Source organism: Anoplopoma fimbria, chromosome 6 (assembly GCF_027596085.1).
Source record: "Anoplopoma fimbria isolate UVic2021 breed Golden Eagle Sablefish chromosome 6, Afim_UVic_2022, whole genome shotgun sequence".
Taxonomy (NCBI): domain Eukaryota; kingdom Metazoa; phylum Chordata; class Actinopteri; order Perciformes; family Anoplopomatidae; genus Anoplopoma; species Anoplopoma fimbria.
In genome coordinates, this window is record NC_072454.1 from 18692675 (window position 1) to 18720642 (window position 27968).

At 44.0% G+C, this 27968-nt stretch overlaps 4 protein-coding genes across 6 annotated transcripts in view; 2 read left to right on the top strand and 2 right to left on the bottom strand.

Annotated features, from left to right (window-relative positions):
• Window positions 1-10138, bottom strand: part of LOC129092002 (signal-induced proliferation-associated 1-like protein 2) — a 78595-nt gene extending 68457 nt beyond the window's left edge. For all 3 annotated transcript variants that reach the window (XM_054599744.1, XM_054599743.1, XM_054599745.1), the window contains exon 1: window positions 9924-10138. The gene's annotated coding sequence lies outside the window, so the exon portion shown is untranslated. The remainder of the gene's footprint in view (window positions 1-9923) is intronic.
• A 618-nt stretch (window positions 10139-10756) lies between these two features.
• On the top strand, window positions 10757-13501 carry map10 (microtubule associated protein 10). Its single transcript, XM_054600525.1, has one exon. The coding sequence runs from the start codon at window positions 10834-10836 to the stop codon at window positions 13345-13347; it is 2514 nt and encodes an 837-aa protein (XP_054456500.1). The 5' UTR covers window positions 10757-10833; the 3' UTR covers window positions 13348-13501.
• Window positions 13502-14519: 1018 nt separating this feature from the next.
• On the top strand, window positions 14520-17492 carry ntpcr (nucleoside-triphosphatase, cancer-related). The gene is made up of 5 exons (XM_054600508.1): window positions 14520-14609; window positions 15079-15241; window positions 15333-15435; window positions 15971-16180; window positions 16771-17492. The coding sequence occupies exons 1-5, from the start codon at window positions 14576-14578 to the stop codon at window positions 16846-16848; spliced, it is 588 nt and encodes a 195-aa protein (XP_054456483.1). The 5' UTR covers window positions 14520-14575; the 3' UTR covers window positions 16849-17492.
• Window positions 17493-22126: 4634 nt separating this feature from the next.
• Window positions 22127-27109, bottom strand: LOC129092599 (uncharacterized). Its single transcript, XM_054600602.1, has 10 exons — window positions 25545-27109; window positions 24864-24998; window positions 24679-24753; window positions 24496-24582; window positions 24295-24386; window positions 24093-24178; window positions 23949-24006; window positions 23637-23854; window positions 22986-23144; window positions 22127-22888 (listed from the first exon to the last, which is right to left on the bottom strand). The coding sequence occupies exons 1-10, from the start codon at window positions 27027-27029 to the stop codon at window positions 22623-22625; spliced, it is 2661 nt and encodes an 886-aa protein (XP_054456577.1). The 5' UTR covers window positions 27030-27109; the 3' UTR covers window positions 22127-22622.
• Window positions 27110-27968: the final 859 nt, after the last annotated feature.

Below are 27968 nucleotides of genomic sequence, written 5' to 3' on the forward strand. Positions count from 1 at the left end.
GGGAAAGTGTCCAGGGAGATGAGTGCGGATGAATTCATTCCTTCTACCAGGAGCCAAGTGCACTGATCCGACCAGACGCGAGGGCCCCCAGCGATCGAGTGACCTTTGACCTTTAGAACTGATCGAGGCTAACGATCCGATGAGTCGCTCTTATGGGGGGGGGCACAGAGAATGGCGGGTGGATGAAAAACAACTGTCATAAGAAATGTGGCTGCATTGCATCCTGCGGCATTTCCTCAGAGACCAAAGTGGTGAATCGGCATGGAAGTCCACTGTCAATATTTATGCAAATATTTAACTGGAAAAATGTCCACAGGAAGGTGTCCGTCCTCATTCACAGAGCTGGCCAGACTTTACAACAGAATCCCAATGAACAGATTTCCTTACTCCTCACTTCCTTATCACTAAACTGCAGCGGGCTCTGAAGAATGTCATTAAGATGGCAGCATTTGGAGAAGGAACGAGGGACTGGCAGCTGTACAACATGCACTCAGGGTCACCAGGCCGGCGGAATCAAGAAGAAAACCTTGCTTTCATTTAAGTAGCCTAGATTGCAGACGCAGTGTTGTATCCAGCAGGGTTTTTGGAAGACGGACTCCCACAGGCTGTTGCTATAAATAAGATCTTAGTCGGTCTGCCTGGTTAATAAGAGAGAGGGAGTGTTTTTGTAGGAGTGACCTTGAAATAACATCTCAGAAATATCAAATATTTGAATTCCCATCATTACTATCGCATGAGAAAGCACAGCCAGTAATACTATTCCAATAAATCAATAACAACAACAACAGTCTTCCGGTATTGGACTCCCTGGGGAAAAAAATCCTATCAAGCAGACTAAGCTTAGTGGCTAAGTGTGTGTTTTTCAGCATCTATGGAAAAATGTTTGCAAACCCATCATATTGAAAAAATTGTGAACTTAGCCGCGGGCATGTTGTTGATTCTGCAGTGCAGCACCAGGAAACCCCAGGGTGACAAAGCAGCAGTGCAATCCATGAAGTGAACAAAGAGAAGTGCGGACTAACCGGGCTCTATTTGAGCAGAGTCTGGGGAAATGCAAGGGGTCTCCTCAGGGAGACCCCTTGCAGACCCCGACTGCCTTTCAGTGAAAATGAAACAAAATGACAGGAAACAATTAACCTACACTCATTTCTCTCTTTACACTCCCCCAGAAAATGTCAAGTGTCACCGCCTGGGAGGACGGCTCTCCATGTGTGACCTGATGAGAATCTCTATGTTTACATGCACTTAACTAACCCGATTATTGTTGGCTTTTTTTTTTTTTTTTTTTTTTTTTTTTTTTTTTTTTTTTGCAGTAACCATGTAAAAGAAGCCGTTTCCCTTCATGGGGCTAGGGGATTGGGACAAATCTGGGTAACTAAGCCAGATTGCTGCAGGAGTAAGCCGGGTTCTTGGCGTACGCAACCACTGGAGTTTTATATGTGGATGTGCGTCCGCCATGCAAAAAACGGTGAAAGCAGTGTGGAGGGAAGAAAAGAACTGTCTCTAAGTAGGGAAATGTGTTACAAGACAAATCCATCAACAAATCTGAGGCCTACGCTGACCTCTGACCTTTGGTGTTTTTGCGTGCTCCACCTAAACACAGATCATCTCGAGATAGATGGGAACAGGGTAATTACACAGCTGCTCCTGTGGTCAGATAAGCAGCACCTGGCTGTGTGTCCGGCAGTTGTGTGTGTGTGCTTCTTGTTTTGGCTCGAGCCCACGCAGCTCGGTGATGAACTACATGTGGCCCTACGGCGCCGTTTACATTTCGGAGAGGTTCCAAGGGCTTCCAGTAAACATAGCCCGGGGAAGGTAAGCAGTGAATGAACACACAGTGTGGCTGCTAGGCATTGGAAGAATTAGAGACCTCCTGTTTGGATCCTAACACGGCGTCTGGGAAACTGTGTCAGGCAATCTTCTTCTCCTTTGCTGCTTCCTCTTCTTCTTTTAAAGGCAGTAAACCCATATAAAGGCTAGCATCCCCCCCTTGCAGCTCTGGCTAACCCTCCAAACATCCTCAGAGTCTTTCAGTACACTTCAGCGGACGGGGTGCGGTTGATCTCCTCCACATTGACAGACGAGTAAGATTACAGAAGCAAGAGAAAGGAGAATAAAAAAAAAGAATAAAAAAAATCAGGCCACTGTCACTCTAGATCATTATCCTCAGTCAACAGCCTTTACAAATCATATAAAAGGAAGGCTAGTCAAAATGATGTCGCAAAGAAAGAGGAAGAAAAGAAAGAGAGAAAAAAATAAAAAATGAGATGGAATATACTACTCTAGCTTCGAATTAGCTCTGCTTGGCTGGGCCGGTGCTCCTTAAACGCATCATACCGCCGCTGCAGAAGCCCAGAGTACAAGGAAAGGCCAGGCCGATTGCCAGCCCTGCACAGTTCAGCTCCTCTCCGCTTCAACCTTTCCCTTCCACTTTGTGTAAAAGGCTTTCCCATACACACCAGTAACTCCAGTATCCCAGGCTTGTCTAAAATAGTCAGGGATAACTATGTCTTTGCTAACAGCGAGTAACAAGAATAGGCCAAAGGCAACATCATGTACAGGCATTTTTGTGCTTCAGTAAGTGGAGACAAGGGGCGGCACCGTAATGTCCAGGTTTAATGGTGTGCATAATTCAAAAGTACAATCGGAACTGAACTAAGAGACAAAATATTTCTGTGTCAAGGATATTGAAAAGAAGTATGATGTTTATTTAAACCAAATGAAGCACTCGAAAAATGAAGAAAAAAAAGAATTTGAATGCCTCTGATTTCTTCTCGCCAAAGCTTAAAAGATTTTTGACAGTTTAAGAATAACAAAATCTGAATAATACATAGCATCGCACCACTTTGGAAGTACACACTGGAAATAAAACTGCAAATGGACAAAGTTGTGTTATAGTTCTGGGGCCCCCAGTGTAATTCCCACATTTTCAGCAAACCAAACTCATTATCATCTGATTTATGGATCAGTGGAAACACAAACAAGAAAAACATCCTCCTCCCAACGTGTTTCGTCAGCGCTTTTAAAAACACAATGACAGACTACAGACCATGACCAGACTTTCTAATTTGTCTCACGTCAGTGAGCTGGCAACATGAAAGGAACCAACAAAAAACAGACACTTTCTCACAATTGATAAAGGGTTGTTTAGGAGAAAGTTCCTTCCTGTAAAAAGGCTGATAGCCAGGGAACTTGTACATTCCCATCAGTTCTGTACACAAAGCAGAATAGGCCGACTCACAACAACAAAAACAAAGGTCCATTTATTCGTTATACTTGAAATAATGCTTAAGGAACTGCCTTAGAGTGTACTATCTACTGAAGCGATCCTTCTGTTCATGTAGGTTTGGCTTACACTGCATTTTCACTGCTTAGTACAGCAAGGCTCTACTTTACTCAACTAGCTTTTTTTGGTTTTCCATTAGCACAAGTTGTGGATAGTACCTGGTACAACACTGCAAATCCCTAACTGGTCGGAGAGAGTTGTCATAAGCAGGACTTCCCGGACCAACCGACCATTTTTAAGTATTTAAACTACCGCAATAGTGGATGCAATATATATTTTTTTAAACGGTAGCCCCCAAAAATGCGGCGTACACGAGACAGAAAGTGCAGAAGTTCCTCTGCAAGTGTCGCCTTGAAGAAGGTGCTATGGCAATCAGCTTAGAATTCCGACTACAATGCGAGAGCACTAATTAAAAAGGAAGGACCTGGTACCAAAAGTGAGTCGAGACGATCAGAACCATGCAGTGGAAATAACCTCAACCACAGTGTAGAGGCCCTGGGGTGCCCTGGTGAGGTTAAGTGAAGGATACTGACTCCAGCAAAGATATGCCTCACACACACAAGCTTGCAAACACCCTAAAGCCACTTTATGGCACATCTGTCACGGCTCTGCTTCATTTGACTTGTTAATTACAATCAACCTCTATGAGAAACAAGTCAGCGGGCTTTTATGCCTTAAAAACAACTCATGCGTTGGCCCTTTGCTCCTCGGCTCACCCAGGGTCGATTATACAGTCTAAGAACGCAGATGTTTCCAACGAGGGTTTCGTGCAGTATTGTCCTACATTTTGTGTCTACAGGTTTAATTTACTGTACTCTAATGTCTTTTTACTTATACAAATAGAGATTATGAAATAAATCATTTTAGGAACAACACAGGAAATACAGAAATAAACCAATTGAATTCGAAATAATTCCATCCATCTCGTCCAACCATCAAATAAACTCTATTTACTCATTATCTTATCATTGTTTTTTGCATGTGATTGGCTGAGGGTGGGAACATATTGGTTCATTCACATATTAATGATAGTAATAATAATTAAGCCTTTATTAGTCCCACAATGGGGACATTCGGTTCTCTGCGTTTGACCCATCCCGGAGGAGCAGTGGGCTGCAATGAAGCGCCCGGGGAGCAATTTTGGGGTTAGGTGTCTCGCTCAAGGACACCTCGGCATGTTGCCTGTAGAGGAGTTTGAACCACTGACCTTGTGGTTGCGGGTCAAGCACTCTACCTCATGTGCCACAGCTGCCCCCATTATGCTCTATTTATGCACATGTCTATTTATTTGACACCTCTTATGGAATCAAATTTTGATCATTTTGAAATTCCATACCTGACCAAGGCGTTGCTCAATGAATGAATAGACAGAGTCTAGACAGACAGAGTAATGGCATGCAGTCAGGACTGTGGCTGTGTCACCCACACCCAGTCCTGCCTGCCTATTCAAACAGGCCCATTCTTTTTAGCTACAGTAGGAGGGAGTTATGCACATCGGCCCTAAACCAAATCCCTTCTTATCTCCCATTGGAGGCCGGCCGTGACCACAGAGGTCAGCTGTCCCGATTGTCTGGGCCCGTTGAGGGGAACACAGACCGAGTTAACCCCATGGGTCACGACTGGTCCTTGGACTCAGCGGCAATCGGGTTAATGACTGGCCAGCACTCATTCTCTCCATTGTGGCCCAGTGACAGACACGTAGACAAAACATGGAAGGAGGGTCAGCAACTTTCGCTGGCCTTTTCCCCAACATTCCTGATACGGACACTAATGAGTCCCTAAGGGAACAGGAGGTGCACACATAATTCATCTTGGCAGGACACATTTTCCTATATGCTCGACTATTGCAAATCCATAATGCATGAACATGATGTTATTTTTGAGTGACATTGTTAAAGGATTGGATTGGTGAAAGAAAGGATGATCCCTCTTTGCTCGCGGATCTGACAAGTGTTATTTGCACTGCTGTCCACTGGGAAAGAATGCCTACATAAAACTATTGTGCTTTCACACCGGAAACAAGATTAATGGATTTAGTGCAAAACCTAGAAGGTTGTGGTTTGCCTCCATTCTGCAGTTTTAACTTAATGATCAAGCCAAAAGTGTAAGTGCACCATTATCCCAGTATGAAAAATCCAGTGGGGGAGGTGAGTGAATAGCAAAATAATTTTAAAATCTTTGGTAAATATGACAACAATAGTCCTCCTTTATACACTGAGATGAACCAGATTACGCCATTATGTCTGAAGATCAAAGAGATTATCTGGAGGATGAATGATTATATTTCAGATGGAAAAAAGCCTGACAGTAACATCTTTTACTGTCAGGGCTACATCTGGAGCAATCATATCTGTCTGACAAACATGTGTTTGATGGAGCTTAGGTTTCAAAAGGTCTTCGTTGAACCGTAAGGTCCAATGTGGTTCATAGGATTTACTGTTCATGACCAGCCATAACGCGTGGATATAATGCAGTGTATATCATTGCTTATTCACCATCTGCACTGCAACAAAATAAGGCCACGGGGCCATGGGGAAGCATACTGTATAGCATCCATCGCTCCGGCTGCAGTTATGAGATGCCTAATCTTGTCCATTAATGGTCTAGCTACACATGAGGCAGTCGACCGAGGTCTCAGACCTTTATATTCCCTTCTGACCCCTCTAACACCTTCCCTCCGATGCTCGGCAGTGTGTCACCAGAGGTTGACAGCGGAACTCACCAGCAATGGCGCGATCAGCATTTGACTTCTGCCACTATACCATCTGCGCCATCCAGCAGCTTCCCCTCCAGCCATGGCACTGTGTTTTCACTCAAATGGGCAGTGCACGACAGCTAGATCAGTGAGTGGCAAGTGGGTGGGAAATACAAGAGCCGAGCAGATACAAGATGTACAAGACAGTGGCAGCTATTTAAACCACTTGTACTGGTGATAATAGCATTTACTAATACCATAAACATCAACTTCTGAACAAGGTAACCATGAAGTTGGCTGATTTTAATGGATCCATTTCTCCTTTAGAAAACGCATCACTTAATGAAATGCCTTTCAATGGCAGGCATTACATCTGACCAAACACAGCATCCATCTGCATCTAATCTATGCCTCTATGACAAGGATTAACCACTTCAGTAAAATCAGATTAACCAAGGACGCATCTAAACACAAATAAACAAACAAGCAAAGCCGCACATGAGAGCGACAATCCACATATGTCCTCAAGAAACACACCACAGGCTTTAAAATCTCATTTGTGCATATCACACAAAGAACAGAAATATGGCGCTGTGAAGGGCTGTTGGCATCTTCCTGTGGTTCCCTGGAATGCGTGATGACATACGCGAGCAACCGAGCAAGCTGTTAAATCTACTTTTCTGAAGGGCCATTACGCATGCAAAGTCCTATAATGTGCAGTGAAGACAAAAATTATATATGACCCTAAGAGAGCCCAAGACGCTGACTTGGGAGCAGTTAAAGTCACAAGATCCATTGGTAGTCGTGTTTGAGCCTTCTTCTGAAAACAATATGGGAGGTTTATTACTGCTTTTCATCCCAAGCCAACAGGAAGTATTGCTGGCACTGATGAGGTATGGCGTTCTGGAGCTCTCAAAGTGATCACCAATGTTACAATTCGAACCGATACCACAAATAAAGAGAGAGAGAGAGTTTTTGTCTGTACTGTACATATCATGAACATTGCTCAGTGAAGCACCAACACATCCATCACAAACAGACCCATAGTGGTACAGGAGATCAAGTCATAAAAAAACCTAATGACGGCATCTGTGCTTTTCCTTGACAGTGATGAGTGGGCTTAAATCCTTCCATAAATCCAGACTGCAATCACAACAAAGGCGGACAATGGATGGAGAGAGAGAGAGAGAGTCTGGCTCTCACAACAGGAGCATGCAGCATGTGATCCCCTGTCTGCTGGTTGGTTGGTTTTGAAGCAACAGGATTTGGTTGGGAGTCCTATTGTGAGTCCTGGCTCGGCAGCCAGCCGGTCAGCCCCGCACAGACCAGTGCAGCTTCCTGATCCTCGTCACATGCATGTGGTGTGGGATCTGTTGGAAACGGGTGCGCCACATGGTTTGGAGAAGTGCATCACTCCTTACAAATGTGGTCTGAACCCAAGAGTCCTTCAGCAGTTTGTTTTTTTTCTCCCCTCTACTGTTCTCCAAATCATGACCAGTCAGCAAATCGTTGGCAAAGCACCGTGGGAACAGAGACAGAAAACAAGGGGAATGACGCGGAGACAGTGCCGGGCGCACTGGGGGAGAGGTGTAACAAGAAGAAGACTTAAAATCACCCACTACTGTTAAGTTACTTCCTAAACCTTAAGAAAAGCCCCCAAACAGTTCTGTGTTATGGTAATGTCTTTACAGGCAAACACAACCTAGTGGCTGTAACTCTAGAGGGGCGTTTCCAAGGCCCACTAGGCCAGAAGACATCCTAAGCAGCTCTGCAATGACAACAAATGGATATGGCCCGCGGGCATGTCACAGGAAGCCGCTCCTCTGCCAAGACACCATGACAGGTGTGTTATTGTTCCCCTGAGCACACATTGTGCTCATAACTTTATTTTGAAAATACATATTTATCCGGCTCAATTACCCTTTGTCTGGTTAGCCATGCAGAAGGCTCTGTTAGAAATAGATGAGAACATGTTTCTTCTTCAGGGCCCCGTCTGCTGAGCTCTACTGATGGCAGAATGCAACACATCTCTAAGAGTTTCCCTGGAAATGTCATTACTGTGGCAGTTGTATAGGTCTGATGGGGTAAGCCTCCTTTTCATCAACAATAGGGAAGATCATGTCTTTATTCTATCTTTCATCCATCTGGAAAAAGTCTGGCGTCCCTTTTGTAATCTGACAAAAACATACAAATTCCAGGAGAAAATTCACCACGGTGAGAATCACTCCAAATCAATATTGGGTGCAACCACAATGAGGCAAGGCATGAATCCAAACTCAATTGGAAGAAAGACAACTACTAATATAAATGTATGTTCGATGACAAGAGAAAATGAGAAGATTAATGGGGTTGATTTCTGCTTCTGTGCACAATATAAGCAAACCATTCACACATGACTACAGACGTATTAATTCCCATTCAAAAGAGTCGTCAGTAAAAAAGATTGTCCTCCCTGATTTGCAAACCTGACAGCTCAAATTAAGCCAAACATTTATAGTGTTGAAGGGAAAATATGTTAAATGTTATACCAGGCAATGAACATACTTGAGCCATCTTAAAGCACTCTTGTGCCTACTTAGTTCAGCACAGCTTCACGGAAAACTAATCTTTCCCAGACATAAAACCCTGCGAAAACTAATGGTGTCTTATTGATTTTTAACGCTCCAGGAGAAAAGAACTCTTTATGCTTGATCTGTTCCGATGGGAGCTGTGAAGCCAGGGGGACAAAAATGCAGAGCACTGAAAATGAAACAATGGAAACTTAAGTTTACACTCAAGAGCACCTCGTTGTTGGGTCTGCAGCTAGCCACCAGCATGTGGGCCTATTTGTTTCCCTTTATTGGGAAGTTAGTTATTGTGTAGGCTAAACTTCCTGCAGGAAAACAGCAAAGGATATGGTGCTGGGAAAAACAATCAACATTTCACTTGTTTACTCTCCCAGCGGAGTATACAGCACATTGTATGTTGAATAGGCCTCAGGAGCAACCAGTAATGAAGCAAGAATGAACATGCTGTGTACAAGTAGGCTGCCAGATATTGTGAAGGGGAGAATCAAAACAACTGGGATGTTAAGGAGACATTGTTCTTTGTCTGAAAAAATAAAAATGACATGCTCCTACTGCTGCAAAAAAATGAAGACATACCCAAGTAAGAACATAATGCAACAGTTAGGATCAGTAGTGCCAGTGTGAGATTTTTGTTTACCACTACTTGGGCAAATTATTAATGACAAAATGGCCTTCACACAACAATTAACTAGCCTTGCAAGACTGCGGGCCTCACCTTTATTATCCATAACAAGTTGGACAATGATGCCTTTATCGCCCCCCACCGTTTTCATGGAAGCACTCCACTGAACAAATCCATTCAAAAATATTTCTGTCCAAAGTCAGCCCAATTAGCCACACACGCACACACACACACACACACACACACACACACACACACACACACACACACACACACATCACCAAAATGATGACGACAACGTGTGATATAATTAACAGTGATTTTAAAAAAGATATCCAATGATAGGATGCAGTCTGCCTTCTGGAGCATGAACGCAAAATGTAATGTTTTTTGCATTGAGTTTGGCGTGTACGTGAGGCCAACATGCGCCTCGATAAATAAACAAACAATGAGTCAAGTAGAAGTGAGTCAACGGGCACCATTAGTGATCAGACACACAGACTGCAGGAACACCTTATCCTCCAGATCTTTTATATTTGTGGCTCACATTACATGTCTCGGTGCCTGAAAGTAACTTTATCCTTTTATGTATTCACCATAACCATCGATGCGCCGATGAGTTCCTCCCGTCTTTCGCTGCTCTGACTGCGTGCAGCGCTCCTCACTTTGAGCCACAGTCCTACTTTTCTTTTTTTTTTTTAGTTTAGTCGGTGGGAGTAAAACAAGCCTAACGTTACAACTCTGCAATCTTACCTTCACTGTGAGAGCGGTGTCCTGTCCCGGCTGCGAGGTAGTTATAACCTTTTTGCTAGTTATCCTTAAAGGCTAGAACCAGTAGGAGCTGCGATAGTCGGTCTCACGTCTCTCCCTTTCGGCGTCAGCCTCCGCACTGGAGCGGCTCAGACCGTAGCGATATCCACACAGCACCTATCTCCGTGATGATGACTGCACGCAGAGAGGGGGAAAGACTCCGCCCACCCCGACGCCTGGAGGAACTCTCTGCGCTTCACTCCTGTCCACCAAGACAGATCAATTATCATATGTTTGTTGGTCAATATTCAAGAGACAGTAATAGACTAATGACTCCACTACAGGCGAAAAGAGGAGTAATGAGCGTGTGTCATGTAAACTAGGTCCGGTCTCCTCGGTGCTGTTCACCATTTGGACTATTTCAGTCTGTAAGCCAAGTAAGCCCTACAGTGGCACCATCTGGTGAAGTGCAGAACAAATGCTCACTCAAACTGTTTATGAATATCATCTTCTTATTCCTTCAACATTATAACGACTAAGTGTTTCCTCTCGTAATAAAATATTATTCTCCAGTTGTTATTTTTCACCTTTTTATTCTGGAGACATACTTCCTTAATTACTTGTATTTAAAAAAAAACCAGCAAAGCCCCCCCCCCCCGAAAATATCCCAAAATTAAACCAAAGCACAATTTTAATGAGAAAAATAAAGTAACAATCAATGCTGTACGTAGTGGAACCCTAAAACTCAACTAAAACTACATTCCCCAGGTATCCCGGCCAGTGTGTGACGCACAATGCCCGCGACAGCCTGTTTGTTTCCATGGAGCCGATGGAAGCTTAAAAACTCCATTACAGCTAACAGCTAATCAGTTAGCCCGTCGCTGCTGTTGCTTGTTGTCGCGCGGCTTTCAGCATGTCAGGACGAACAAATGGCGAACATCTCGAGACTCTGTTTTCATTTGAGCTTTTGGTGGAGTATATCCTTATTGAGAAAGAAACTCAAGTGTCCGACGAGCTGGCTCTTGGAGTACGACTGCTGGACTTCCCAACACTGCTCATTCATCAGCCTCAGCAGAGCGGTGGTGGGGTTAACAAACACGGGCATGAGGGAAAGGATGGTAAAGGTGAATACGCCTTTAACAGAGGGAAGTCCTGTTTCTTCAAAATGAACCTGAACTCACTGCATACCAATGTATCCAGCACCCCTCTCTATGTTATGGTGTTGGATGTGAAAGAGGAGATCCCCAAACTAGTTGGCACCTCACTCATCTCACTGGCAAAGGCGATGGACAGACTCAGGCAGGATGTGACTGAACGTGGTGTCTCCAGGCCCTCGTCTCATGGGGAAAGGGGGGTCGTTGGTCTGTGCAACCTCACGGGGGATAACATTGGATCCATTTCCCTGAGTTACAAACTGCTAAGTCTGGGAGTGAGTTTACTACCACGTGACACAGAGACGGGTCTTAAAAGCACCAGTGTACATGGAGGAGAACATGTACATCAGAGTATCACGGTGAAAAACATCCCAGAATCACTGCCGGACGAGTCTGATGTTAGCAGATACATCCAAAGCAACAAAGCAACAAATGAGAATACGTTAATAAATGAGGATAAACTGGACAAGGGTGTGTGTGATGCCATGCAGACTGAATACAAGCCAGATAACCTTGTGCCTCAGACACTCAAAGAAACGGAAAACAATTATGAAGAAGATTTAACTATATTTTGTCCGCCGCACCTCTTCTACAATAATTCTGCAGAGGAAAAAAACCAAAATGAAATAGGGGATTGCAAATTAGCAAATCTAGACTCGGATGCTTTTACATTCGAAGACACATATTCAGAAGAAGAGTCAAGTGAAAATGCAAGTTCTCCAAAGATGGACCGGACAGTAAGACATGAAAAATCTCCAAGAAACCAAGAAACAAGTGAGGTGACTCCAAATGTCCTCGGGGAGGCCTTACGACAGTTGCCTCTACTAAATGCTCTTCTTGTTGAGCTGTCACAGTTGAATGGCCAAAATCCACAACAGCCCTTGTCTATTCATCCAAATCTCTCTTGGATTTACAGGCCTGCTTCCACAGAGCCTTCAGCTGGGTATGGAAACACACCACGAAAGGCCCAGGCAAAATTGTTGCAGAAAACCGGGCAGGGAACCAGTCCCCATTTAAAACATGTACTTTCCCCAAGATACTGTTCTACACCAGTACTTAGGCCTGTAAACGCAAAAGACAAACAAGAAGAGGCTTTGATAGAGCGTAAAAGCTCTGGTAAAACTCCCAGGAAGAAGCTTGTTTATGGTACAACTAAAACATTCAATCTGAGGCTGAAGCAAGTCTCTCCTCTTAAAGTAAAACGGCGTGAATGCGTGGACTTGATTCAGAAGGAAACACAGTCAAGTGCGGCCAAAGGGAGGACAAAGTCAAGTAATAAGATAGTGAAGACCAGCAAGAGAAAAGCGGAGAGCAGAGCTCAAAATCAGAGCTCCAGTCTCAATGAAAATGTAGAGACAATGATCCAAAGCATCACGGTGGACTCTGCACTACAAGAAACCTTCACACTGAAACCCAAAACCCTGCATGAGAAAGTTCATGTTAAACAAGACAGAGACTCCCCGAGAATTTCACAAACAACCCTTTCTGAAAGAGACTTTAAATGTAATCGCTTTCCCAGTGTGGATGGTGATAATGTTGACCAAAACAAAGACAAGAAGGAGCATCACAGTGAATCAAATCAAATGAAGTCACAGGCTGAAACTGTCAGGCACAGAGAGAAAATTGAGTCTTCAGGCAGCAGCAGCAGCAGCCACAGCAGCCCCAAAGCTTCATTTTCAGCCTCCAGCGGGGAAGGAGAAGAGGAGGCCGACTATGCTGATGACTTTAACAGCCTGGAGCCCAGTGATGGCTACTCCCCTGACCCCGTGAGCAGCCCAGAGTCCTCTAGAGCCAAGACCGCCCGCTCTCCTCTCCGCCTGGACTTCTGCAACTCAGACCCTGACCGTTTCCAGAGGAGAGCGGTCCTACCCGTGCCCGTCAAAGCCCCCAACTCTCCACAGCGCACTCTGAGGGGAACGCGCATCATCCGACCTCGAACCCACGCCTCGGCCCTCAGCTTCTCCTCCGAGGATGGTGACGGAGGCGACTCGGCCTCCTTGCAAACAATATGCTCCAGAAAATCAATCATGACGGGGAGTAGTAGGGTGGAAAGGAGCTCTGGAACCGACGGTTTCATATCGGCAAGAGGTCAAAGGAGTGGGTCAACCAGGAACAGCGGTCCTGTTCGAGGATTTTCTGCAGAATCCGTATCTTCCTTTGAACCGCTAGAGGTAGAGGAACTGGAGGATGAGCTTGGATCTCTGGATTTCAAAAAGGAGTATCAGCATATATCTGAGCTAGTGGCCAACAAACTACCCGGTTACACGATGTAAAGAAAAATGATAGAATTCCACATTATGGGAACATCAATGCTACACTGTCTCCCATAATTAAGTGAAACAGATGAGTAGTATGTAAGCGTACATATCCAGGAAATGTGTATATGTGTAAGTTTTCCTTTTAGATATGAGAACTGACAATTTTTGAATAAAGACAATCTTTTCTTGGAAATAATGTGATCATTTTACGTGTTAATCACTCAGTTAATTCTAGGCTATTGGACAATTGCATACATTTTTGGAGTCTTTAAGTGACATAAAAGAGGAAGGAAACTTTCTCGGTGCACACCGTTTATGCAAAGCGTTTAACTGAATAAGCTTTTGTTTCCAGTCAAGTTGGCACATGCTGAAACTCTCCCAGAGCTCATAGGGCAGCTCCTGATTTAAAGGTAGTTCCTTTAAATACCATCTGCTACTTTGCATTGTCCCATGGTATTATTTGTTAAGCAAAACAGAGGTTGTGAGTTTTGCATAACACAGTTGTGTTTAGATTTTCGGTTAGGTTTCAGTAGGACAACTGAATCTTCATTCGCATTGGTGGTAATTCATTATTAGTTGTAAGTATATTAGTACTGTAATTAAGTAGAACTCAAAGGTTTTTTGTACTTTGAGTATATACATTTATGCTACTTTATAGTTATACTGTACTACATTTTAGAAGGAACTACTGTACTTTGTACTGTATTACATTTATTTGAAAGCACTTTTCAGACTAAGATTTTAATAATCTATAATAAGCATTCAACAGCATTGTTATGCAACGTGTACACAAAAATATGTAACCTAGTTCAAATAAGACTAGTTCCTCCTTGCCCAGCTGCGATTTTAAACTGAATTATGCATTAGTAATGTTAGTCCAAAATGGTGTAAAACATTAAAATTGACGAGGTCAATCCTGCATACTGAGTTGGCTACTTTTACTTTGGGAGTATTTGTACACAGTGGCTTTGCTCATTTGAAGTAGGGCTCGTGTTTCCAGATTCTTAATAAATTACATACTAAATAACTTACTAAATAATTGTCTGGTGTTTTCAAAGTAGAAGCTTTTTACCGAAACATTTGAAGGTTACACCTTCTTTAACTCGTGTGTTACTTTTTACTGATGTTTCATTTTCTCGTTGAAAACACGAGCTCTCGTCCTGAGGTGCACTGTCTGCTGCGCATGCGTCAACTCGATGTGTACGGAAGTGCTGTAGCAGCGTGCCAAACGGTGTAAACTGAAATGTTCAAACACGTCTTTCTGACAGGACCTCCAGGTAACACTTAACAGCCGGCCTGTTCGGTGCTGTTGAAGTAACAGTCGCTGTAAATACAGACCAGTCAGTCAGCTGTCTTAACCCAATGTCCCAGTCAGTAAACGTTTACGTTGGTTGTGATGAAAGTTAGATTGTTTTAGCTATTTTTGTCCTGATAATCGCGCATTATACTGCTAACTAGGTATTTATGAGTACTTCCTTTCATTTAAAAAGACGTGAATATATCCATTTAAATACTATTTTGGCAGGCTTTTAGTCAGTATGACTCAATAACTCTTATTCAATCTATCTTCAATATATATTGGTTTAACATTATGTAAATGTAGCAGACTGAGAGTATTGATTATGGAATTAGGATGCTAGCATCACTAATGCATGGCTTAAACACATTCTAACATTTCACAGTAAACCCAATTCTAACTCGTGATATATTGCAGTTGTAATACAATGTCTCTTGTTTGGTTTACAGGTGTGGGGAAAACCACTCTGGTCCAGAAAGCCTGTGAGGCTTTAGTGTCATCAGGGGCGGGAGTTGAAGGGTTTTACACAGAGGAGGTCAGGGAGGGAGGCCGGAGAGTCGGCTTTGATGTAGTCACTGTGACTGGAGAGAGGGGCCGCCTGTCCAGAATCAGGTAGCAGGGTTGTCATCCCATCAAAACTACCCACTCTCTTTTTACTACCTTGCAGTTTTTGAGTATACCTTCCCCTTATTTCACCTCACAGAGACGTTGCCGCTTCATCTCACGGCAGACGGGAATACACAGTTGGGCAGTACGTGGTTGACTTGCCTTCATTTGAAAACATGGCTCTCCCCCTCTTCAGAAACGTAAGACTGCAGCACATGCTTTTTTAAACTCTCCCTCATCAATAGATCACAGAAAGCTTAACACTCCCTCTTTCCCCCCTCACTTAACAACTCATCAAACCTTTGATTTTCTCAGAATTGATGGAATAATTGGAAGCTTGCAAACACATAAATTCCAGAGTGACATTTTTAGTGTTCGTGGTGCCGTCTGGCTGTCACTGACCGCGATTAATCCAGGCATGTAAAGTGAGCCCGGAGTGACGCCTACACATGTGCTGTAAAGGAAGGTGTCTGTGCCTTGGCGGCGCATATTCCACTTTCATCTCACTTGAAGCGTCTCTGTAATCACTGCTGATCACCCGTTGCGTGCAACATCCGAACGCTTTCTCAGTCACATGCATGAGACATTAACACGATGTGCATTTTCCGCATTTAAGATTTGCCACATGGCCACCAATGAAACTGATCAATAAATGTCCAAACTGGTTTCCTTTTTATTTATAACTTGCACCTAACATCAAGCACACATGTATGCACGCTCGTGCTTCGTCCCCAGGTAGGGTCAGCAGATGGCGGCGGCAGGAAGGTGTTCGTCATTGACGAGATCGGCAAAATGGAGCTCTTCAGCCAGTCGTTCGTCAGGGCAGTGAGACAGACTTTAGATAGCTCCTCCTGCACCATCCTGGGCACCATCCCCATCCCCAAGGGTAAACCACTGGGTCTTGTGGAAGAGGTGCGGAGCAGGAGAGATGTCAAGGTCTTCACTGTGAGTATAAACACCAACATACTCTTTGGCTGAAAAGAAAGAGAAGATATTTAGGTCAGTTTAGGAGCTTTCGAGTCCCACAATAGCTACAGGACACTGTTTACACTGTATCCACTTGGTCTTAGGAGTGCAGTCAGACTCCCCACTAATGCAGAAGGGGCATGCCCTGCATTATCCCTCTCCTATAGCGGGATTAACTCTAAATCATGCGTGACTGATTCAACAACAAAGGGTGGTCTCAGATGTCAAAATAATTTATCACGGAAGACTCAGTTATGGATATTGTCATGCAAAATACTCACTGTGCTGGAGGAGTTATTGTATCAAACAAGGTTACGTGGCCAGTGTAAACTTTTTTTGGAAAACATATGTTTTGTAATTTCACTTTTAAAACAGTAGGTGTTTATAACATGTGGTTGATAATCTCAAAGTGGACACTGTATTGTCTGAGGCTTAGATAATCCAGAACTAGACATGTGTCACAGCTCTCATGTTCTTTATGTTTAGCATAGGTTGTATCTCTTTATATGATCTGCAGGCTGCCTACTTGCCACCTTTAATGATTTTTGCTTATTTCTTTTCCCACCTAGGTGTCTAAGGAAAACAGAAATGCCATTTTACAAGACATTCTAGCAACACTACAAAACTGTCTAAAACACAGCGACTAATATTGAGATCTAGAGCAGCTAAAAGTGAAGGACACTTCTGCATTTTTTTCTGCCGACAACACGTTTTATGTGTGTCAGTGCACATACAGTGCACACAGCAAGGCTGTTGAGTGGATCCAGACCCGCTTGGTAACAGGGTTGTTTTGACCTAACCTGAGGGGCATGCAGAGCTGCTGGAGGAGTTAGTGTGTCACATGCATGTATTTATGTACACAATTCATTTTTTTTTTCATTCTCATAGCCTCAAAATGGATTGCATGTTGAATAATTGATTGTGAGATAGAACACAACATGGGGGAATTGTTCAGTCAGTGTGTAAATATCTGGTGCTCTTAGAGTCAAAGACGGCTAATAACAGCTCTGTTTTATTTTTTATTCAGCTGTTGGTGATATTGAGACTCCAGCAGGCATTTTTCCTTTATTCGTGTGTAATATTATAAATACATGGGCAATCAAGGCAGTGCCCCTGTTTATTCATTTAGTTCTTTTGCCATGTGAGCCCCCCTTGTGTATGTCTAGTCATCCAGAGGTTGTGCTCATTGAAAATCAATCAATATTTAACGGTGCAACTATGTCCAATCCTCCCATGGTTTATTCATCAACCAGCATGAAAAAAATGAAAGAAAAATAAACAGTTATTGTCTTTCTCTGGTATTCATTTCTTTTATAGAAATATGGAAACTGCTCATTTGCTCAGCAGCTACAAATGTTTTCATAGTGCTGATAAGCTGCAACGTTGTTTACATTATCAGCAGTACAAATAAATATGCTTCACCTTTGTTCAGGGATTTTATGCTCCATCCTGGGAGTTAATGGCATATCTGTCCATGTCCCGTCAGATTACAGTAATGGATAAATACTATCAGTCAATACAGGATTTCTGAGTCAGAGTGCTTTTATTCAGGATTTATTCCAGTAGTAAAGCTCAAAAGAGGCCTTTGAATGGTTTTACAGCTATAGAACCAGACATGCTGTCAAATTTGAGTAGAAGTGAAGCTCTCTGTGACTGTGGGCTGCAAATGTTATCCGGCACATTGATACTTTTTGCCTGAAAAGGTGGCTTTATTGTTAATAAATGTAGGTGTATTAAGAATAGGTGGATTTTTACAGACTTAAGTAGCTCAAGGGCATTCAAGGTTTGTGGATGGTTCAGCTCCAAAGTCTGGCAGTTGTATAAAGATTGTATTTGTAACTCCTCACTGACAAAACAAAAATTGTTTAGACACGACAGCATCTTCAGGTCATTTCAAAGTGAAAATACATGGATCATTTTGGCTTGTTTTTTTTTAAACACTGCTTGTGTAACTGATGTAACCTGTCAGGCTGGCTGCAGAGAGAGCTGCCAGCTGTGATCTGCGTCAGACATGCTGCTGTGCCAGCATCTGTTCAGTGGCCGCCGCTGACGTACCTCTGGATCAACTGGCACTGACAGTCGCTGAATTGGCTTCAAAGTCGACATTGCAAACGGTCGTGTTTTTGGGGACCAGCATGGAAATGCGGCTGGTCGTCTCCCTCAGCGCCCTGCAGCAGGGTAGCAGACTGGTTATGTAACAAAGACAAACACTTTGCCGGTTTGATCAAGTAAAAGGCTGTGTGTGATGTGTTATGATGTGATCAGATCGACCATAATGGGATATTATAGGAATATCATTTAAAGCAGTGATTCATAATCTGGGATATGTCTGCAGCTGCCATGAAAAAAGATTTAGGAGTAGCTCAACCACTTTGAAAAAACATTTAGTTTCTTTAATTTGAATGTTCATTTATTTGAATAAATATCCTAAACTTGAGTTAGCAATTGAAATAGCTTAAAGTAATGGATGAATAGTTGAAATATAGTTGATAAATGGATGCTCGAGTTCATCTGACAGGGCTGAGTGGGGGTGTTTCTGACAAATAATGTCAAGAACCACTGGTTGACAGTGTTTTGATGTGTATGAAACGTAATCCATATCATCCCAAAACCAGTATTTGATACAGTAGCAAATAATTAAAATCTAAGAGAGAATTGCAGAAAAGAAAAGACCCCTTTAGTGATCCAAAAACACCTGTATTTCATATCTATCTTTTACTGTAACGTTGTCCAGACATATGGTCATCATGCTTATATTGAACACTTACATTGAACACCACCATGGGTTTGTTCATACGTAGCTATTGTGCAACTGTAACAATCAGATGCACTGTCAGGGGACTTGAACGTATTTGATGCGGCGTAAGCCATATGGAATAATCTTGAATGAATAAGAAGTGAATTAATATCTGTATCGCGGAGATGCATTTGCACCATATCTGTGAGACAGATGACACCCTTTATCCCTCCACACACGGAGGACACAGAATTGCGAGGAGCTTACTGACAAACCAGGACAAAAGAGTGCTTGTGGGAGGGAGGGAGGGAGGGGTTGGATGGGTGGTGGGGTGGACGGTGTGGAGCGGAGGCTTAGATGAGGACATCTCTCCAGTTATTGCACTTTGAGGTACCACAGCCCAGGAGGCCCAGTGACAGCTGAGCATATTATGATGTATTGTCCGAGGAGCCCTTCGGCCAAAATGCCAAACACAGCTGATGAAAATCTGACATTGTTGTTCAAAGACCATGTGGGAGACACACAAAAATAATCTGCCCTGGCTTTCCTCAAAGCCGGACTTCAAATTCAGGGATTATTTCCCAAGATGATCGTGTGATTTATTTAAGGATGCGTGCAGCGAAAGCTTCTTAGCGTTGGATGTCTGATTTCTAAGTGCAAAGCTTGCACATTAGAAATACTCCCTTAAATCAAGGTAATTTCTCAACATCTGCCAGTTTTCACAGTTTGTGCCACCAGTCTTTGCATGGCCCACAGGCTTTCATATTTAGTCCCAGAAACTTCTAATTGAGCTTTAATTCACCTCATTGTGCTAATGGGTATAGCTATGGGCCACTGGTCTTGACGGGTGGGCAGTTATTGTCAAATGTGATCCGAAGGCTGTGGAAATTAAGCTATTTGATCCGACTTCCTAACCGCTATTCCATACTGCTGCCCACCACCGATGACTCCTAAACCACTCTTCCCATTACATCACTTCTCATGTGCTCACCGGGGCTGCTGGAGGCACACAGTGTTGGGTTTCCAAGTCTGCATCTGGGCCACGAGCACCCCCTACCCCTACCCCCCTCTGCAAGTCTACCTGCTGAGAGCAAAGCTCAAAGAAGCACAAGAATTAAAATCCAAAAAGGAAGTCTTTTCATTATTTCAACAAACGTCCTCATTTTGCTTTAAAAAAAAAAAAAGAGCATTTATTATTTTCCAAAAACAATGACAAAAAACTTTTTGGGATAGAATGGGTCTACTATGATCAAATGAGCAATCATTAACACATTCCCTGTAGAAATCTGCTTTGTGTACACAGTCATGCTTCCTTCCAGAGGTCCATTTTCCTTCAACAGCAGGGGAGGGGTCGAGGCCTGAGGACATCCCTCTCCTGTTACACTACCGTGATGGTTTCCTTGTGATCTCCAGATCTCTTTGAATGACTGCGGTAACCCCTGTGAGACAGTTCTCACTCAGCTACATAACAAAACCTGCACTTTACCTCACCTTTGGGAGGATACACCACATGGGCGGTTATTAGCGGTTAGGCAAGAGGAAATGCAACAACCCAAGTGTGGAGAAGCGCGTGGGCGTTGTATTTAGTGGGTGCTCGTATCCATAACTCAGCCACATAATCCCACACTTTAGAGAGGGAGCCTCCACAGTGTGGTGACACGCAAGCAGAGTGAGTGCATCGCTAGTCTCTGCAGGACAGGGTTTAAACCCCCTGCAGCTGGGAGGCAAGTAGTCAGAAGCTGTCAGCGGTCTGATGGGGAGGTCAGAGGTCATGGAGCGGACACAAAGAACGGGGGCATGGGTGATCAATCGATCGGTCGGTGCCGCGTCCCTCGGGGCCGCAAAGGATGTGGCTGTCATTCCAAACTTGACAGAGAGGAAAAACACACAAAACTTTCTCTTTTGTGGAGAGACAAATCCAAATCTTTGTAGTCCGTGCATATCAAGAAAATAGGTGCCATATGTGCATGCAGCAACTATGTGAATTTACCAATCATATCCTGAATGTCACTGTATATCATTAGTGTCTACACTAATAACATACAGATCAATGCAGTGGCCCATAGACATGACTTATGTGGGGATTTTTTGTATATAAATTGAACAAACTTTGGGTATATTTCACAGTTCTCTGAGAGGCTGAGTCCTGCAGCATTCAGCTCTATAGAGTCAGGATAATGATTCACAGATTGCTGACCTGCCATGATAAATGCCTCTGCAGGATGCTTTTGACAAATTTGCACCACAAACGCAGAGCTTTGTGGAGCTGTTTCCATTCTATGTGCTACTGTAGCTGCTGCACGCATGTGTGTATGCGTGAACGCGTGCCAAGACTACACTGTGACTTTTGGCAGGGCTTCACGAACCGAGAGGTGGAGCAGTGGTCGTGCCAAAACTTGATTCTTCTTCCTTTGTTGTATTTTTTTAACAAAATTCGTGAAAGTGCTGCTCTACAGAAGTGTGTTTATAAGTCGGCTGCTTGTTAATGGGAGAAAGGTGCACTTTTCCATGAGGTCACGTAGCAGATCATGCATGGAGATCTGAAGGTGTGTTGCCGATTTGGACCGCTTTTGGCTCTTACTCTTCAATAACCATTTCAACTGCTTTAAATGCTTTAACTTGAGCAGCAACTCCTAAACAACATCACACAAGTAAACAACTAACACTCCAACTTATTTAGTGTTTGCACCTTCAATTTTAATTTTCTTCAGAGCCTTTTCTAGTTCTTCATGTATTCCAAATCCTGCAAAAAACGTTTTTAAATTTGCACCAAGTGAGCCATTCCCCTCTTTGCTGTAACTAATCTGTCCGTCAGACATCTCAAAGGAAATCACTGAATATTTTGTAATGCTAAGCAGTAGTATTTCGCAAAACCCTTTATGCATATGACTCATTATGCAGCCATAATGTCTGTAGAGGATGTTTGGTCCATCAGCATAAATGCTGTTGTCTTTTTAATATGCAAAAAAGAAGGCTAATGATGTGAATGTTCTTAGCCTGGCCTTTAATCTCTCTCCTCTCTTCAAAGCCTCCAGAGATGAGAACAAGGCTTGAATAACAGACACTTTCACCACAACTCTATTAAAAATAAATATCTTCATTAAATAATCACGGCTGAAGCAAATCATTGGTTTTTAATGTTTTATTATATATAGTCTTTACTACATTTTTTATTTAAAAGTGTTACTATCAAACAAGCTCAAGCAGTATCAAACTGCTGATTTTATTATAAGGAAGAAAATGTTTTGGTGCTCCACACGCTGTACACATGAAGTGTCAGGATATTGTTAATGCTTGGCCAATACTGAGTCAGTTTCTAAACTGATTATCTACTGAGCAGGTCGGGTTCTTTATACAGGGACTCTTTACTCAGTAACTCAACAATCCAAAAACTATAAAAGGAAATATGAAATAAGACGTGTTTTTCAAAGAATCACATCTACAACTACACAGTGCACACTCACACAGTATTGTTCATTCATAAGAAAAAGTGAAAAAGAACAATATAAACACTCAGAAGGACTGGAAGTGATTTATATAAAACACATCAAAAATAAACTGTGGTAGCTCTTCCGATCATAAATACAGTCAGTAGTAGTGTTTTTTTTTTTGCTTTTCAACAAATATGTGCACTGCACATTAGAAACTATTAGTAAAAACCTTTATTAGTAAAAAAAGGAAAACTCAAACGTCCCTTTTCCCGAAGAACTTTTTGAAGACGGACTTGTTGCGTGGCCTCGGCAGGCTGGTGTAGCTCCTCACAGCAGAGTCCTGACTGGTGTCCTGTTGCCATCCAGCAGCAGCCATCAGCGGCGGCTCAGAGCTTCTGCTTACAGACGGCCCGTCTGACGACTTGTCTCCAACCACCAGAGTCACACAGTAGTTGGAGCCTCTTTCCGGGCCTCTGCCTCCAGGTGTGTGCAACATGGGTTTGATCCTCTGAAACGTTGCTGAGAGAAAACAGCAGAGAGACCAACAACACATCTGTTTTATGGTTCTCTGACACATACAGTAATATATCATTTAATTTCATAACTGCAAACTCACCTGACGTGAAGGAGTGGGAGCGACGCTTGTTGCTGAGCCAATCCTCGCAGCTGGAGACAGGGGAGAGAGGGGAGGAGGTGGAGGAGGAGGTGTTGTCTCTGGATGATCCAGACAGCCTGTGAGTCAGTGTCTGCTTTAAACTGTCTTCATCATCGTCATCTAGTGAGAAACAAAAGATTATCAAAACCAGACAATGAGAACAGAATAGACTGGGAGACAAAAAGTGAAACATTTGCTGAAGTAGCAGACGTTAGCTTCTGTGATACTACATTTGTTTAATATGTGGTAAGACAATACTAAAGCTCCCCCTAGTGGAACATACTGGGCCTGCAACAGCCATTCACCATTTTTCTTCTGTGGTTGGGGGACTTATTATAGACGTCTGAAACAGTACAAAGCTAAATGAAATCCTGAATTTCTTTTTCAACAGTTACCTCCAAAGTAAAAGAGCAGACAAAATCACCTTGTTTGATTGAGTCATTGGTGGTAAAATTAATAAAAATCCTGCTCAATCCATAGCTACCATAGTGGAGTGCATCCTCTAACCACCAGGGGTTCAGTGGTGGCTTTTCAGTAGCCCACAATGGAGGGTGGGGCTTTTTATTGCCAAGTGTGAATGTGGAGCAGATGCAACACAGCGGACGGCCTTACCGCGGCGACCTGCTTCTGAGGGTGGGATGGTCGACCGCTCATCCACACTCCTTAAATGACTCTGCGGGACGTGACCGAACTCTCTGGTGAGGACAAATATCTCCTTGGTTTGGGCAGCGCCCGGCGGTTTGCGCCTGGGGAACGTGGAGGTGACATCACGGCGGGAGGAGCAGTGGCATTTGGCGAGACCGTGGCAACCGGAGCAGAGGAAGGGCTTTCTGGAAGGTGGGGGGAAACGGTTGGTTTTAATTACAAAACACAGCTGTGAAGATTAAAAGCATCCTTCAAATCAAGAGAACCGTCATATCTTACAGGGAAATGGGGAGGTCTGGATCAGCGGGGACACCTGAAGACGCAAACTCACTCCGACCTTTAAAGACATAAAATCAAATGAATTTCATCATTTTCAAATCAGTTAAGAATTGTCAAACAATAGCTTTGAAATAGAATGTCTACCTGTGTTTGCTTGTATTTTCATCATCCATTTCTTCATCATGAAGCACGAGGAGGCATTGAGCAGATATTCCGAGCCATCGCGGAGCCTGAGGGCCAGAACAGACGACTGTTACATCCTCAGCCAGATTGGTCAAACACACAGCTGCCTGTATCATCTGTGCATCATCATCGTAATGATTTAGTGCTTATTAGAGTCTTATACCGTAGCTGAAAGCAGTTGGGTTTCTTGGTGTACTCTGGTGCAGGTGAACACTCAGCTCCCATGAGGTTCAGCGGCAGGCCACATGCAGAGCTCTGCAGCACAACACAGATTAATCACTGTCGACTTCATACCATCCAATTCCATTATTTATCATCTCTGTTCTCTGGGGCTCTTATTGTTGTAGTTTCTTTTTCTGCTTACCCTCAGAGTATCCTTTCTGTCCTGGTAGAAGCACAAGGTGTGTCTGTATAGGACGGCATGGTAGGAGTTCCAGCCTCTGGAGGCAGCCTGTGGAAATAAGATAAGAGTGTGTGTGTTGCTGACTGCGGTCTTTACATTTGCTGACCGAGCTGGCTTACACAGAAAGCCAAACCTTTTACTTACTTTCTTTCCTCCCAGCTGCAGCTTGTGCTTTCTTTCAAGCGTTCCCTCCATAGACTGCAGCTCTGGCTTTCCACTCTGAGAGGGTTTAAGTTAACACCAACGTTAAGACAAAAAGAAACACTCCTCTCTGTGGTTAGAGCCACATTTCAAACAAAAAGAGCTTAACACATTGCAGTCACTCTCACCAGGGTGATACATCGCCCTCCTGTGGCCGTCGATTCTTCCTGCTTCTCCGTGTTGTCAGGGCTTTGCGAGGCTTTTCTTTCCCGACAGACCCCGTCCAAACCCATGTGAACTGACACTAGACCCATAGACTGGTCCTGATTCAGAAAGAGAAGATCGCACGGTCATCCCTGATGATCAAGTAGGAGATGCTCATACAGTGGTGTTGCCCTCAATATCAATACCAGAACAGGGATAAAAGCTACGGTCCATCTACAGATTCAGGGCAATATATCAGGGTATACATGGAATAGACACACTTGATATTCTATGAACATTTTTATGTATTACTATTGCATTAATTAGGATTCTAATAATCAGGTAGGGTGGGTTAAAGTTTCAGTTCACCTAAGATACTTAAAAACACTTAGTCACTAACTTTTTTTTGCTAACCTCTGGTGTTATCTAGACATGCTGATGGTTTAGGTTTTGTTTGTTCAGGTTTTAGATATTTGGAATGAATAGAACTATTTTTGATGCTTACATTCAAGTCTTTTTAATAGTAGTTTTTCATTTATGTGAGCATAATAAACAACATTCTGATCCCTTCCATCATACTGGTAAAGACGTATTTCCTGTAATTTGGGTGAACTGATCCAGTCTCAAAGGTTTCAACATCACAGTATCTCAAACGCTGACCTCACCTTCAAAGAACCTGCATGCTCGTCCATCTCCTCCCCCACCTTTGCCTCCTCCTCTTCCTCATCCTCTCTGTATTGATAGATATATCTCTGATTGTCCGCCACATCTGGCAGCTTCACTGGATCGGACGCCGTCTCATTCACAGCCACTGAGGTCTTGCCGGCCGGTTCCCTGTTAGGAAACGCCGCCCAGGACCTCCTGTCTCCCGTGGCCAACGGAGGCAGGCGACCTTTGGGGCTCTGCTCTTTGTCGTAACCCAGCAAGCTATGAAGGTAGGGGGGCAGTTTAAACTCCGCCACGAGGAGGTTGGGTGCTGAGGCTGTGACCAGGTTCCTGTAGAGCACGGCCGGGGTCTTGGGCGAAGGTGAGCGTGAGAGGTTCTCCTTAGATTGGTCTGAGGGTGCGTGGTTGGGCTGGTACATGATGTCTGAGCAGATGCTCTGTCTGTACTTCGTAGTCCGGTTCCAGATGTCCTCCAGCTCCTCCTCTTCCTCCTCAAACTGCTGGCGGTCGAGGTCGACGGGCTCCGTTTCGGGCTCTGCTGATGAAGCCGATGATGTTAAAGTGTTATCCTTCGTCTTAGCGCAGTCTAGACCCCCCACCTCAAAGGACATGAGCCTCCCCACCATGCCCTTGGGCTTATCTGGACATGGGGCCTCAGGGCAAAGCTTGATGCTGCTGGAGGTGGAGATTCCGGAGTCTACCGAGTCCTGGCGAACGCTCACCGTTGACTTCAAATTCACGACCATATGAGAAGCTTGACACTGCAGTCTAGGACTCTCTTCATGCACACTCTGGGGTCTTGCGTGTTTATGATACTGGTGTCCATTTAGGTCTCGGATGAGCGTGTGGACACTGGGGCACTCGTGTTTATGTGCAGCTGTATTTTGGCCGTGGTTCACATAAATAGGGAATTTGGAATGCTGGCTTGTCCCATCTCTTTCAGCTGTACTGGTTTTGACCTCTGATGACATTCTGTCCCACTCCTGTTCTGCGCACTTGTGCCGGCTGTACTGGGTTTTAGACAGGCCGGTACACGGGGCAGTCCGGTCCTCATCTCTTTCCGAGGAGAGAGGAGGTTGCATTTGGGGAATCTTTTCCACATCAGGCACATCTTTCACTACAGCCGTCGCAGTCCGTGTGTCAGAAAAACTGAGCTCTGCTGAGCTGTGTGTGACGGCAGGAGGGGGTCGAGTCTGTTTGAAGGAGCTCAGGGCTGTGTGTCTCTGGGAGTGGGGGTCAGGATCAGTCCCTGCTCCCTTTTTGGACTCCGGAGGGGCGATGGTAATGATGTCTTGAATGCTGGGGATGAGGCTCATGTCCTTAGGTAGGTCAAAGCTCAGCACAGAGCCCAAAGAGAGGAATCTGCAGTGGCTTTTCGCATGATTTGCTGTTGGGCCCTTTGAGACCACATATGGAATAGTGCTGTATTCTCCAGCACATTCTGTGTCGATGTCCCTCAGCAGGGGATTCTTTATGTAGGCCATAGCCTCTACCCCATCCCCACTCTTCTGTGAGCTCTTCTTCCTTCTGCCTTCCTTCAGTGGCCATGTGTGCGTGTCGTACGTGATCGCCTCGCAGTCATAATGAGGCATCCCGTCAGTTTGCTCCTCCACTCCCATGATTTTCTGAATAGTGTGTCTGCGAGCGTCCCTCTTCCTCTTTCTCTTCTTGCCCATTCTCTTGAGGCTGCTGAAGATGGAGCTGCCGCTGGAAGGGCGGAAGGTTACGTTGGCCATGTGAGGTGCAGGCGCCGAGGAACATGAGGAGGAGGAGGAGGAGGCCAGCGAGAAAGTAGGGGAGGCCGAGGCTGCAGAGCGGCTCTTTTGGCGAGGCAAGGTGATACTCTCATACACGGGGACCACAGCCGAGCTGCCATCCTTGACATGCAAGTAGGTACTTACCTAGAAAAAAAGAAAAGGTTATTAGATGAGCTCTGGAATTGTTGAGACTGTGAATGCATCATCGCAAAGAGTTAACCCCAGAGAGACTCATGCGTGCTGCAGGCTGGATCCCGGCAGCCCTCCTCGAGAACAAGAGTTGTCTTATGTGTTACAGATGAATAATGACACCTGACTAAGACAATCAGCTACTTTTTGGAGACAAACATCAGCTTCTTTTCCAACATGTTCCACACATCCAAGAAGACAATGGATTCAGGAATGTACAAGCCTCCCACAGCAAAACACGGAGTATATATAGAAGAAGAAAAAAACAGGGAAGAATTAGATGAAACGACAAAAGAACACGGACATGATTGCAACCCCACACTTGCAGGACTTAATCAAAGTCATATGTGGCTGCACATGCCGTCATATGCAGCTGTAATGGCTTGACCTTTCAACTCTGTGACTAATCTCTTGTTTCTGTGGAAGCCCCAGACTATAAATCATGGTGTGCAGTCTGGGGGCCTTTCTTGAAAAGTT

Coding starts and splice junctions, on each gene's coding strand:
- map10 (XM_054600525.1), top strand. CDS start 10,834: ATGTCAGGACGAACAAATGGCGAACATCTCGAGACTCTGTTTTCATTT.
- ntpcr (XM_054600508.1), top strand. CDS start 14,576: ATGTTCAAACACGTCTTTCTGACAGGACCTCCAG. Junction 15,242..15,332: donor GGCCGCCTGTCCAGAATCAG/GTAGCAGGGTTG, acceptor TTCACCTCACAG/AGACGTTGCCGCTTCATCTC. Junction 15,436..15,970: donor CTCTCCCCCTCTTCAGAAAC/GTAAGACTGCAG, acceptor CTTCGTCCCCAG/GTAGGGTCAGCAGATGGCGG.
- LOC129092599 (XM_054600602.1), bottom strand. CDS start 27,029: ATGGCCTACATAAAGAATCCCCTGCTGAGGGACATCGACACAGAATGT. Junction 24,179..24,294: donor CCCAACTGCTTTCAGCTACG/GTATAAGACTCT, acceptor TCTGGCCCTCAG/GCTCCGCGATGGCTCGGAAT. Junction 24,007..24,092: donor GAAAATACAAGCAAACACAG/GTAGACATTCTA, acceptor ATGTCTTTAAAG/GTCGGAGTGAGTTTGCGTCT.